A 14,178-nucleotide genomic window follows, 5' to 3' on the forward strand; every position below is an offset into this window, starting at 1 on the left:
TGGTTTGTAAGATAGCACAAAAGCAGACATTTGTGAGTTGCGTAAACATTTTTCTCTCTTGCAAAGCATGCTTTCTTATGTTTGTTAGGATTACGGGCCCGCTTGTCCTTGTAAATGTGTGACTGTGACGGAAAAAATGTTTAATTCTAGTCCTGCAACCAATGGCTGTGTGTTTAGTGTGTCCTGAAGTGAGTATTTGAATTAATTCTCACAGATGCTCAGTATCTGCATTTCCAATGGTTTTACTGGATGGCATTGTAATGCTCTTAAAACACTGCACATGGGATTCGCTTCAGCATCTCTAAAACTGGATAAAGCATGGCCAGGGGTATTGTTTGAATTAAAGCTTAGCAGGACAAACAAACCAGGCATATCTGAAAGCGAAATGTAAACATGATGCTGGGGTTCCTGGTTAGCGCTTGGTGGCTGCGGGAAGTTGACAGCTGTTACATAAAGGTTAAACGTGCATTCTTTGGTCTGTCAGTAAAATTAAGCCTCCTAAAGACTATGTGGCACTCCGGAAGACATGAATTTATCTGTGTGCATAAACAGAATATACACTTCAATATAAATATGCTTTCAGGACTATTTAAAGTATTAGAAGTATGATCCAGTCCCATAAAAAATGCAGATGGAGCTAGCAGATTTTGGGAAGTGCCTGACTACATTCAGATGGGCTAGAGAGCTGACGAGTGTCTGGAAAGCAAAGGTGTTTGCGTTGCTAAATAACAGCAGAGGATGAGAAAGAAAATGGTATAGGCGCAACAGGGATATGAACTGAACTAATAAATGCTTGACCTTTAAATTTCATCTTTGCCAGCTTCTCAGACTGCTTCTCCCAAAGACTGACATGACTGTGTTTTATGTTATGCTTTTATTTGCCATATTTGTAGTTAGTTACAAGTAAAAATGATTGAAATCCATTGTAGTTAATACAAAATAAAAATATAGCTGCACGGGTTATGCCATGATTTTTCTTACAAACAGTATCTCCTATATGATACCATACACTTAAGAGCTTGACTCTTAATAGTACTCACCTACACTAAGCTCTTATTGACTAACTTCCAGTGTGATTTACTGGTTACAGATATTACCCCTGTGGAGTAACATCTGTTAATAATTTCATAACGGTATTTTTGCTGTAGTTTTTATTTCCCCTGTAATTTGTGATTCTAAATACAAGTTGAAGGAAGCAACCTTTTAGTGCAATGTTAAGTATCAGTAGAATTTTATATATATATATATATAAAATAAAAATAACCCACTGCATAAACAAACAAGGATGTAAGGTAACTGTTGTGGGTATTGTGCTTCCCTTTCCTCCCCTCCCCCTTACCTTTGTTAAGTGACAGGAATGAACATTCATGGTGAACAAACTACCCTGTAACCTCTCATTTTCAATGAATTTTGAAAAATTACAGACTTGTAATTTTGAGAGCAGGTAGGTGGCTTTGATGAAAGTTATTAGCAGAGAATCAAATCCTGTGGCTTTGCAGACTCATCCTTACGTAAACTCATCCCTGCCATGAAGTTCAATCCATGACACATTGTTCCCTTTAGACATGCCTAAGAGAGTATTTCACCTTTTTGAAAAAATTGTCCTTACATCCCTGTAATTATCTAACTCTTCTGTGTAGATATAGTTCTATATATGAAATAATTTGTAAAAAGATAAATTATGCTATTTTCAAAATACTCTGAGATACAAAGTTGTGCAGGTGCAAGTTTGATAGTATATTGCTATAAAGACTAAGAATTAATTAATTAGTGTTATCTGAGTATATATTCTTTAAGCTGGGAGTACAGATTTAATATTGTGGGGTTTTATTTTTGCTTTTTTTACATTTCATAGCATTTCATACTTTCTTCAGACTATCTCCATGTTTCTATCAAATTCCTTCTATTTTTTTTTTATTTTTCCATTTCTGATCCCTTAAAGGTACAGTAGCTGATCACACAGTCATGGTTGTCACTAATGTATTTCCATAACTCTGGTAGACTGAAACACATCTTTTCATTTCCACCCTAAACACAGTCATTTCTTCTAAGTGAATAGCGAGAGGCTTCTGGCAAAAATCTTTTCCCCTGTTGAAACTGATGGAACCAACTTTTCAGCTTTGCCCTTTTAAGTACTCTGCTCTTCTAGGCTTACAGCGTCGTGGGGCAAAGCCCCAAACAAACTACATGTATGCACAGTTACCGAGGCTGTTAGTATTCATGGAGCATAGCACGGAAACCGAAATCGAATGTTCTCATTGGTATTTCTACATTTACATACAAAACTACTCACAGTGCTGTGAAATACTGAAAGAGAAGAAAACAGACCAGAAATGTTTGGGTTTTGACTACTCTCCACGAATTCCTCTGACCTAAGTATAAGAAAGCCAGCTGACCAGCTTGCTTCTACTAGACATACTCTTTTCCTGCTAGTCTCTTACGCCAGCTGACAGCATCTCTAACTTAATGAACACCAGTAACTCGGCCTAAAACAGAGCGTATTGCAGCCTGTGTCATTGACCTTGTTCACTCTGCATTCCAACACAATGCAATAAATTACCACTGCAGAGAAAAGGATGGAAGAAACTGAATTGCTACTACCGCCTGTGTAGCAGAAACCAGTTACTCGCCTAAGTAAAACTGTGCATATCTGGAAGGCGAAGGAAGGCTCAGGTAGATTACGCTGTTTGGTCTATCTGCAGGACAGCTGCTTGGGTCGTTTCTTCGTCAGATTGTTCTGTTTCCCCGCCGACTGGTTTGTTTCTTTCATCATACAGTTTCTGGCTAGAAACTTCTAGAGGTGTCCCATACTCTTCATCATCTTCAACAATGGACAGCTCGATGTTGTTGTTCATCATGGCGTTCCCTTTCATTCTGGCTTCCTTCTCTAGAGAATCGGCTACTGCTTTGCCCTCCTCGGTCAGCGAGGTGGTAGGTGTCATATCCGAGTGCATGTCGGCAAATGACACTTCATCCTCATTCTCCGCTTGGTCGTTGCTTGTAGTTTCTGTTGGTCTGTCCTCAGCTTCAGCAGGGCTTTCTTCTTCACGGGCTTTCTTCACGTTGAATGTGAGGGGAGATACTTTGAAAGCCGAACTCTTTGAAGAGGAGGATTTCTGATGATGTACAGTAAGTGATTTCTTGATCTTTTCTCTCCGTTCAGGTGAGACAATCTTTGTGCTGATCTTGTTCATCTTCTTCTCGATGTTTTGGCGGGAAAATGCTTTCTTGAGGCTGTCTACCTTCTTGAGGCTGGATCTTTTAATTTTCTCAGCTCTCGATTCTTCTGTTTTCTCCTCTGCACTGTCATCCACATCATCTTCCTCATGAAACATTTCATCATCTGAACACAGCTCCACTGTGTGCAAGGTTTCTTCCAGTGTTTTGTTCTCATCCACAGGCTCCTCTTTTCCTTCGGTAATGCTGGGAATAGGCTCTTTTGCAAAAACACTGGCAGGGATCTCATTTTCCTCCTGAAAGAATTGACAATATTTGAGTTTCATAGTTCACAGGACACAAATTTAATAAACAAAGCACAACCCTGAACAATTACTTTTTTTTCCCCCCCATGATGAGATGAAGGATGCTGAACATTTCTTGTTGTTTCAGTATATTTAACCAGTAACAAGCCACTCAAAGCCCACTGAACCATTATCTGATACAGTTTAAGACTAATGAGCTGTCAGCTGGAAGATTTCTCTTTCAGAGTGACTTGGAATGTATACAGAATGGAAATCCCGTTCTTTGTCATTTAAATCAGATACTCTTATTAAAGAGCTTAGCTGTAAAGTTGTACACCTATCCCTGGGGAGAAGGGATGGTATGGTGGCTAAGGAGGTCGTACTAGAGACTCCTGCGTAGACCTACAGAAGTCATGTAACCCCAGAGCTTTCAGTTTCTCTAGCCAAAGATTGGGATTATCTCTGCAGAGATGTTGGGTGCATCCGAGAGGTACCTTAGATGACAAACGCAGTTAGTGCTCCCACTGTATTTCAGAGAAATGTATGTAGCTGTTAAAACTAGATTGTGGGTACTGAGCAGCCATGCAGTCTATGATGTTTAGAGTATGTGTTATTTCCCACCTATTTACAGCACAAAAAAAAAAAAAAGTAAATTTTGTTGGTAAATTGGTAAATATTAAAAATATTTACCAGGGCAACTCCTTGAAAAATAATAAAAAAACCATTTATGGCATACAAAAATAAACAGACATTGTACCACATAGAAAACACTAGTAGTCACTTCTAGCTAAGAGGAAAATGATCACTTTTTAGGAACAAAACCAAGAAAGGGCATGGAAAGAAAGAAGGTATCTGAAAACAAAACAGGCTGAACAAAGGCAGAAGCTGCAACTCGTAACGAAACCTCTGAGACGACTGAGCACAGCAGCTCTGCAACACCCAGCAGTTCAGAAGCAGCACAATGAACGCTCTGTTCTGCGGTAGGTTTTGCAGGCATCTGCCAATGCAAAGAAAACGAGGCTCCTTGCACGCTCCCTTTTCTTTCCAGAATTGTTACGCCTTAGATCTGCATGTTCTCTATTTATTACCTTTTTTATCACCTTCAGACAGAGTGCATGCAATATCACCTAGTGTTATGGATTGGAAGGATTTTTTTTAATTCCCCCCTGTACTTATCTTTCTTTAGATACAAAAAGTAGTAAGTGCTGAGTGAAATGGTTGTAATAGTCTCAGATCTGTCCCTAGTGGGCCTGAGTGTACAGTTAAGGGGAAAAAAGGCCACATACACTTTGAAGTTCATGCTCATTATTTCAGGACTGAGCATACAGTTGTGATCACTGGAGAGAATAGTGTCTCGAGTTAAATTTGCTGTCAAGACTGTATAAGGATGTCTTTATGAATATACCACAGTACTTTGTACATGGTTGTTTTTAAAAACAAAATTCTCCCAACTACCTTGTAGCGCTTCTGGAGCTCAAGAATATGCATGTGGACAGGGAGAATCATTTTATACCACACATACACAGTATATAATCATATATACTGTGATTAAAGTGTGTTGATGAATATCCCTTGGGGATATAAAAATGAAAAGTATGAAAAAATTGATGGCTGTTTGACAGTTTGTATGTGCTTTGCTTCTACGGTTTCCGCACACCTTCCTGGACTAGCGGCTTCAGTTGGATACACTGACACAGATGAAGCTTTCCAAGCCCTTTGCCTGCAGTGGAACATCTAATAAAGCCACTGTTCTTCTCCCAACACCTATAATGTTGTTGCAACTATCGGCAACAGTGACCAAGATAACAAAACAAAGAAAACCTGCACCAGCTTTAAGTGAAAACAGCTGTAACTGCAGTACAAATATTTATATTTTCTCTCCACTGCAGTTAATGAAATGTGGATTACATGAGTGGGTGCAGTGTTAAATTATTCCCCAGAGCATGAGAACTCAGTATAAAGCATAATTAACGTGTCTTGTGCATTCTTTCCAAACCTAGGTAATCGCATACAGTTTTAAGCATCTCAACATGCAGGTGTAAGTGCCTGAATGGCATAGAAAACTCTGATTTTAATGAGTAAAGACGGGTTGTAACTTTTAAAGTATTTAGTCTAGGAAAGTGGTGTCGTATGAGATTGATCACAGGGCAGTCTGAGCCAGAGATGGGCCTGTGTGACTCATCTCAAGGTCAGTTTAGCTCTGTGTCTACAGTATTCACGTTAGACTGAAGTAGTGCATGCAGTCTCTAAAAGAATATGGACATAGATTTTATTTCAATTTTTATCAAATTTGTGACTGAGTAGAAGGGAGATTGTCAAACTACCCATATTTATAAAGGAAAAAAAAAAGCAAACAAAAATATACTACATAATAGTGAGCTAATGATTCAATTAAAAGCAGATCCTAGGTGGTCTTTGGCTATCAGACAGTACTGGCATTCAAGAAATCACCTCTTTGTCTAAGCTTCCTGCATGGCCCTGGAAAACATCAGGCTCTGGGCATCTATTACTCTGCTTGTAAAAATGGGAATGACATGCTTTCCTATCTCACGTTTTTAAAAGACCTTAGGATCACAGGAACTATTAAAATGCAAATGAAAATAAATTAAGTAAAACGCTTTGGAACTACAAAAGGTAGTATAGTAGGAATGCTCTGTGGTGGAACAGATGTTTCTGTTTCAAATACACTTACTGATAACATGTTGTAAGTGGGCTATTGGTAACTTTTTGGTCTAACAAGTTTATATGACACCTATATTTTGTTTTGATACATTTTTCAAGCAGTCTAGTGTTTTGTTTAGGAAGACTAGAACAATACACTGAAAAATGCCAACTGTTACAAAGTGCATAACTATTTTCCATGCCAAAAAAAGTAGAACTTTGATCTTTTCATCTTGATCTAATCTAAAATTCTGAGAAAGCAATACATCTTTTTATTTTCCATATCTGAGTTCAAAAACAGCACTTGCATTTTCTCAGATGAGCTTGGCTGTAGGTAGCTAGCTCCTCTGAATTTTATTTTTCCGTGTAGGAGCCGAATAGACTTGTGCAAGTTCTCTGTGTAAAACAACTCTTGCTAATACTAGTAATACTTGCAAAGTTAAAATCAGTGCCTTCCCTGTGGCTTTGATCAGCCGTTCTCGGGAACTTTCTATAGGTCATAATCTCAACCCTCTCTTTTACCAGAAAGAAAGACAAGATCCATAATGGCATACTACAAAACCGGACAGCCTGAGTGCACAGGTAGTTAATTTACTCAGGAGTGCTGAATCTCTGATGCCACATAAGGGAAATCAGTGTGCTTTGGTTTGGATTTTTGTTAGATTTGTGGTAAGAGGCCATGGCCTTCAAGAAGGGGAGATGGCATTTTCCATGCTTACAGCAGTCCAGGCTCCTCTGTACTTTTTAGATGCTGTTATAGGCCTAAATGGTTACTAGTCTAAAACTTGTTTTGCTACACAAAATAGGCCAAACGATGACAAATCCTTCTAAAAACATCTACAGCTCCACCTACTTTCCTTCAGACAAATAAATGCTCTTCAGACCTGGATGTCACCATGGGGAGGGAGGAGGGCAGGGACCAGGCTGGGACCACGGGCAAGGAGGAGGAAACTTCCGGCTGCCCATTTGCACGTCCTGTGCAGGCTGGGGAGTTTTGGGAGCGGGTTGTGAGTTTGGCTGGACCATCCCCCTGACCTCCCACAGCACAGCTGGGTCCAGTCCTAAGAGCCATGTGAGATATTTTTGTCATTAATCAATATAAGAGTATTTTCCCTGCAAGGCTCCAGTGGGAAATTTAGTAGTTAGATAATAGCATTATCAGTTTGTAATTTTTCTGTTTCCCTCACTTGTTCATTTTTGAGTTTGAAGTTGCTTTTGCGAAAGATTATTACAGTGACCCAAACAAGATAAAACGAAATGGCTGATTTCCTCTGCCTTCCTCTTGCTTCATTTCAGGATGAAGCATTTAACAAGAGCAGCATCTGAAAGGGGCTTGAATATCAGTGTGCTTGACCCCAAGCTATAACTTTGACTTATTTTATCTGTCCTATTTACCAGTAAACATGACATTTAATTGCAAAATTAAACATGAGCCTTTTTTATCTTGCATTTTGCTTCTGCAGCTAAAATAGCAAACAAAACTCCCACCAAACCAGAACCAAAAAGCTGGTCATGTGGCAAGAACAAAATAGAGGGGAACAATGCCAAAGCTTAACAAGGATTTTTAAAACAGTCACTTCAGTGTTTTGCTAAATTGCTGTGTCACTTGTGGCATTTGTAATAACTTTTGCATCCTCAAATGCTTGGAATGGAGCTCCATTAAAATACATCACCAATTAAAGAAATATATGCAAACTAGGAACAATGCAGACAGTCTAGGGAGAGAAAACTAAGAGCATTTTAATGGAAAATATGTAAATAGCTGAACTTTTCTAAACGCAGTTCATTCTCAGTGTGTACGCTGAGGGAAAGCTGATGCTGGCGAGTGGCAGCATGGTTTCATAAAATACAGAGCTGGAGCTCAGTCATGTGATTTGGCTATGCTCAGTGCTCCCACCAAGTATCAGGGAGTTTGAGCTATACAGTGAATGCAGAACTGAATGACAAATGTGTATTTTTATTTTCATACGGAGCTGTCTTCCTAAGCTGGAAAAGCGGGTCCTAATGAGAAACACGCTGTGTGAAGTTTGGGATTGGTTTTTTTCAGTGGAAAAGAAGAATCCCCCAAGTGAAGAGAAGTCTCATATATCCAGGTTTCCCTTTTGTTTTTACAGAAATCTGGCGTCAATATGGCTTCATTGCTGCGACTTCTCCTTCCTGCAATTGTTTTTCCATGGATTCCTGTTCGGGGCGGTACAAAAACCCAGCCAGCCTTCTGCTCTTTTCCCTCTGTACAATTGTCCTAGCAAGGTAGTGGCCCCGCTGACTGCCAGGTCACCCCACCTCCACCTTGCAAGGAGACCCTGCCGGGAGGTTTCGAGGAGGAGGGCATGCAGGTAAGGTGCCTGCCCGGGCTGGCAGCGGGCATACAGGCACAGCATCATGAGCACCCGCTATCCCTTTGGGTGCGGCCGCTTCCCCAGTGGAAAATCCCAGCTCCTCCCAGGCCGTTGCTGGAGAAGGCCCTGGGTGCTGCCTGCCCCAGCCACCCTCCCACGCCCTGGGAAGCCCTGCCGGCAGCCCTGGTTTTCCAGACAGCCACGCTGCCTTTTAGCAACAGGCCAGTGCCAGAAGCAATTCCCAGCTGACAGCTGAATTTTTTTTTTTTACTGAATTTAACTGCAGTATTTCTTTTCTAAGGCTTATGTTCCTGATCTGCAGCGGCTTGGGATCAGTTAAGTTCACCTCCCCCCCACCATGGCAACATATTTCCCAGTCATTGATTCCTGTTGATGGGAACACAGTCAACTAAATCCTTCTAAAGGCAACAAAGACTAGACCTCCTGTCCAAAGGTACCACCCCAGTGACGGGCTGTGGAGAAGCAGTGGGTTTTCTTTAGCTGTTGTTCTGGGACACAGACCTGTGGTGTTTGGTTTGGGTTTGTGCACTTCAGTATTACGGAAAGGCTTGGAGGTTTAAATAGGCCTTAGCTTTGCAATAATATTTAGTGTCGGGAAACAAGCTAAGCCAGCTCTCCCCTGTCAGGACACTGCTTTACCCTTCAAACCCTTCTTGGCGAGTTTTACCAGTACTATGTCATCTTAATCACTATGTCATCTTAAAATGCTAAAATTTGGGTTCTCTGGAGGAAGATACTGTAGTTGCAATAGCAAGGCCTTAATTCTCATGCTTGCAGGTAGCAGAAATGCCACAAAATTACCTTCCCACAGGCCAAGCTGGTGCACCCTCCCCATGGGAAACGTTCAAGGTCTAGGTCTGAACCTGGAGGCGGGAGCCAAGCGTTAGCTAACATGGCCTGGGAGATGGCAATGTTTTGACTTACAGGAACGGATCTTAAATTACTTGGAGAAGTCCAGAGAACATGTGTCTTTTAATTTACCCACTCCCTGGAATAATTTCCACATTCCTTCAAGGGTGGAAAGCACCATGCTCAGTACATGCTGCAGCTCCTCCTCTTCTGGCTTGACAAGCCTGGACGGTAATTTGGGAGAACAATAAACAGGGAGGTGGGGGCTTCCTTTCTGGGGGAAGCGCCTGCATGCTAACCAGGCCTGCCAGCTTTTAAAATCGAGTTCTGCTCTGTTGTTTTGGGTTTGTTTAAACAGAAAAAAACCCAGCAACCCAAGGAGTAGAGTTAGCTACTGACAGATGTAACATGCAGCTGACAAGTTTAGCCTGAGGAGCTGGTGATGTGCCCGACCCGTGCTTGCTCTCCTTCCTTCCTCCGGTGTGTTGTGGAGGTCTTTTTTTTTTTTTTAAAGATGCAAAAGTCACGTCCTGTGTTTAGTTAAAGCTCACACTGTGTTCTGTCCAGACCATTGCTTAAAAAGGGGAAAATATGCAAACTGCTGCTGTCACTGGATGGACTCCCAGGAAGCGGAGTTTTTAAGCTGAATTTTTAACTCATCCCTGAATGGGCCAGAACAGCCTGAGGAGCAAAGCGGGGTGGGAGGCTGAGCGCTACAGGGAGCTGCAGCACTGCCCCTCTCCTGCTTCTGAGGGCAGATGCAAGGGCGGTTTTTAGGGGCACCGCCGCAAGTTAGCAAAATGGGCCCTTTTTTTCAAGTTTGCTAAAAAAAAAACCCAACCAAACAAAAACAAACCCACAACAAAACAACTCTTTCCCCACGTATGCTAAGAGTTAGTAAAAGATGGCTCTTTCCCCAAGTTTGCTGAGAATAAAAGGTGGCTTTTTCCCCGTTTGCTGAGAGTTAGCAAAACAAGGTCTCTTTCCTCAGGTTTGCTAAGAGTTAGTAAAAGACAGCTCTTTCACCAAGTTTGCCAGGAGTAAAAGAGGGCTCCTTCCCCACGGTTTGCTAAAAGTTAGCAAAATAAGGGCTCTTTCCCCATGTTTGCTAAGAGTTAGTGAAAAAATAAAGGGTGTTTTCCCCAAGTTTGCCAAGAGTTAGCAAAAAAGACAGCTCTTTCCCCAGGTTTGCTAGGAGTTAGCGAAGACGACTGCTCTTTCCCCAAGTTTGCCGAGGTTGAAAGAAGGTTTTCCTTCCAGCCTTGCTAAGTTAGCAGAAAGACTTTTCCAACTTTGCTAAGAGTTAGTAGTAAGTCAGCTCTTCCCCCAGTTTTTCTAGGAGTTAGCAGAAGCGGGCTCTTCCCCCGGGTCCGGGAGGAAGGTGCGGGGGGACGCAGGGCACGGTGGCCGGGGTGCAAAGGGTGGCCGCAGGGCCTCTCACCTGGAAGATGAGCACCTTGAAGCGGTCTCGCCGGAGCAGCTGTGCATGATGCTGCTCCAGGCGTCGCACCTGGTCGCATTGCCTCTCCAGCCGCTCCCGCACGGCGCGGGTGTGGGCGCACACCTTCCGCGACTTCTCCAGCAGCTTCTCCACCGCTTCCCCCGTCGCCCCGTGGCTGCGGCACAATTTCCCCAGGTCTCCCTGAATACCCCGCACCGCCCCTTCCAAACCCCGCTGCCTCTGCTCCATCTGCCGCTGTTGCCCTTCCACCGCTTCCAACATCGATACCAGTTTCTCCAACAAGGCCAGGACGGTCAGGGCGTTCACTTGCCCCCCGACCGCCTCCGACGGCGGTAGCGGGGGCACCGCGCTGCCTCCCGCCGCCTCCCCCATCGCTGCGCCGGGATGGGGACGGTGGGTGCCGGAGCCGCTCTTAAGGGCTGCGCCTTCCTCCTCCCCCGGGGAGGTTTCGGGCAGAGCCCGGCCCCGGCCCCGGCCCGCCCCGGGGCGGCCAGAGGCCGCCCGGGGCGGGCCGGGGCCGGGGCCGGGCCCCCGGTGCCTCCCCCCCTCCCCTATCCCCCCCCCCTCCCCTTTTTATAAAAGCAAAGGGTGTCTTCTCGCCCTACACTTAGCGAAATGCAGCAGTCGCCTCCTCGCAGGCATCAGTAGATGGCAGGAGATACCGCGAAATGCGGTCGGGGATGGGAGGGGGGGAAAAACAGCGGCTGCTGGAGAAGGGGTTGGGAAAAGCGGGGGGAAGGGGGGGGGGTGGTGATGGTCCGGGAGAGTTTGCGGGTGTAGACTGGAGTTAAAGCCTGTCGTTGAATCTGAAGGAGTTTAATAATAAAAAATTTTTTAAAAATTAAATTATTACTATAATCAATATAACAACCATTATCATAATCATATATTAATATTATTATGCTAGAGCAATATATAATAACATAATATTAGTATAATTATTATATAGTATCAATATAATGATAATTATGTATAATAATTGTCATAATAATTAACATAATGTATTCACACATGGTGAATCAAATCTGGCACTCCTTCCACCAAGCAAACACTCCATGCAACACCAGACTGTTTTTTTAATAATAATTTAAATTATTATTATTATTATTATTATTATTATTATTATTATTATTATTATTATTATTATGGTTTTTAATAATAATTTAGATGATGATTTTTCCATTCCATTCTAGTCTAGTCTTCTTATTTCTATTATTTAAAAAAACCCCAAACAGTCCGGTGTTGCATGGGGTACTTGCTTGGTGGAAGGAGTGCCAGGAGATTTGATTCACTGCCTGCAATGTGGAGATTAGCTGGGGCACTCTGGTTGCCCTGACTGGATTCTCCAGTGTTTCTTTGGTAAAGCATCGTAGGGTTAGAACGGCTGTTTTGGGGGAATAGCGATAAACTATCACTAGAGGTGTGGTGGCAGAGGGACAGTGTTTTCAAGCTTTTGCGAAGCACCAAAAGGAGCTACTTGGCATGAAGAAATACCAAGCTGTTTATTTAGAATAATACATAACTGTTCCCAGGTCTGATCCAAAGCTGTTACCGTCAGGGAAAATATTACAAAGTTTCACGGATTTGGGCTGCTCATCCGTAGGCTGACGTTCTCGAGCACAGTCAATTTCTTTTTATCTTCTGTTCTTGACATTTGCCTGGTAACAGGACTTCTTGCTGCAACGCAGATGTTTCTAATACTTGGGTATATAGAATTCTAATACTCGGGCAGCTGAAATATAATATTTTCTAACACTTGGGTATATATAATTCCTCCATGATTTTCCTGCACCCTGTAGATTAAAAACATCTATTTGGAGTCCAAATGGCTGTGGTCCTCACCCTTTTATTTTTGTATGTAGAAAACAAAATAGATTAATCATTTTACCATGAAAAGGAATAAAAATTAATGACTTAAAGATAATGAAAATGAGTTAGCCATTTCAATCACCACATGTTCAAGCTCCTGAATGTTCTGCATTAGTATCTGATTTTTTGGTCCTTGCTTTTTTTCAGGCTGCAACTTCCATTTCTCAAGTTGTGGGAGCTTCAAAAATGCATTTGGTGAGTGAGTTCAGTTAGGAAAAAAATCACTGAGTCTGCCAGAGTTGTCAACAAGGAAAGTATGCCGAGACTGTAAAATATGCAGGCTCAGAGGGGAGTGGACATATTTTAAAGGGAGCAACCTAAACAACCCCCTTCTGTTTCCGCTTGCTCTCCCTGGCAGCACTACCTGATACGCCCTTCCTAAGACATTCGTTTTTCCAAAGGGCTGCGGGTGCCTGCCCCTCTCGGAACAGGATTCTGCCCAGCTCGCTTGCTTGCTCTCTCCCTTTTTCTCAGCTGGGACCTCGGAGCCTGGGCCAGGGAGGAGGCATTTTTGCAGAGAGAAGCAGCTCACATTGCTCTGGCGGGGTCTAACATGCTGTCGGTGGGTGGGTGGGAGAAGGGCAGGAGTTTAAACCGGTTGCAGTTTATAGCAGAGGCGGCGCATGCTGCTGCCGGCCCTGTCTGCAGCAGAGAGGTGGGAAGCTGGGCCTCGGCTGTGGTGGCAGAGGGGAGGGATGGAGAGAGGCTGCTGCCGCCAGCAGTACCACTCGTGGCTCTCCTGGCGGCCCTCTCCCTTGCAAAGCCAGAGGAGCAGCAAGCCCAGCTCTCCCTGTCTGCATCTCAGCTCCAGTCCTTCTTCCTGTCCCTCTTTCCCCATGGAAAGAGCAGCCCAACTCTGTCCATGCCCAGCTAGGTATCTTTCCTGTGGCAGTTACTTTTTTTTTCCCCAAAAAATTAATTTTTAGTTCAGTTTTGATGAGCTGTGGCAAAGCCCTGGCCTGGCTGTGGTCCCGGCTGCTGGACAAGCTGGCTTTCCAGCCTGTCTCTGGTTTGCATTTTGGAGCCTGTCTCCCGAGCCTTTCTGCATCAGCCTTCTACTGTACGTGGCACATATGCATGCTGGAGAAGATAGGCATGCTGTCTTTGCAATCTATTAAATAGACACTCTCCTGACTCCTGTTGTGAGCCTTCTGCAAAGGTTCTGCAAGTTTTTGAGTGTTTAATACTCCCAGCCCTGTGTGCATCCTAGGGAAAAGCTGCAACACCCCATAGTAGCTGGCACAAAATCCAAAGTATGGTTTCCTGGTTAGTCCTCTGCCCCAGTAAAGCAAAGCCAGGGGCAGCAGCGTTGATGTAGCTGCAAGGGCCGTCAGCACCCACTGCCGGGAATTCCTTGGGGTCTCCATGGCTCGGGAGGTGCCGCGTTGCCCCTGCGCTCCCTGCCCAGCCGTGCCACTCGGGTCACCCGCCCTGAGGTGGTGCTGTGGGGAAAGACGGGGTGATGAGCCCAGGAATAAGATAGCCCCAAACTGGTACCTCTTCCAGCCATTCCGCT

At 43.6% G+C, this 14,178-nt stretch overlaps 1 protein-coding gene across 1 annotated transcript; it reads right to left on the reverse strand.

Moving 5' to 3' along the window:
* Positions 1-855: 855 nt before the first annotated feature.
* CAVIN2 (caveolae associated protein 2) lies at positions 856-11,186 on the reverse strand. The gene is made up of 2 exons (XM_009467076.2): positions 10,773-11,186; positions 856-3,473 (listed from the first exon to the last, which is right to left on the reverse strand). The coding sequence occupies exons 1-2, from the start codon at positions 11,163-11,165 to the stop codon at positions 2,679-2,681; spliced, it is 1,188 nt and encodes a 395-aa protein (XP_009465351.2). The 5' UTR covers positions 11,166-11,186; the 3' UTR covers positions 856-2,678.
* Between the last annotated feature and the right edge of the window lie 2,992 nt (positions 11,187-14,178).

This window comes from Nipponia nippon, unplaced genomic scaffold (assembly GCF_047370975.1).
Source record: "Nipponia nippon isolate SJK-2023a ecotype South Korea unplaced genomic scaffold, ASM4737097v1 scaffold_5, whole genome shotgun sequence".
Taxonomy (NCBI): Eukaryota; Metazoa; Chordata; class Aves; order Pelecaniformes; family Threskiornithidae; genus Nipponia; species Nipponia nippon.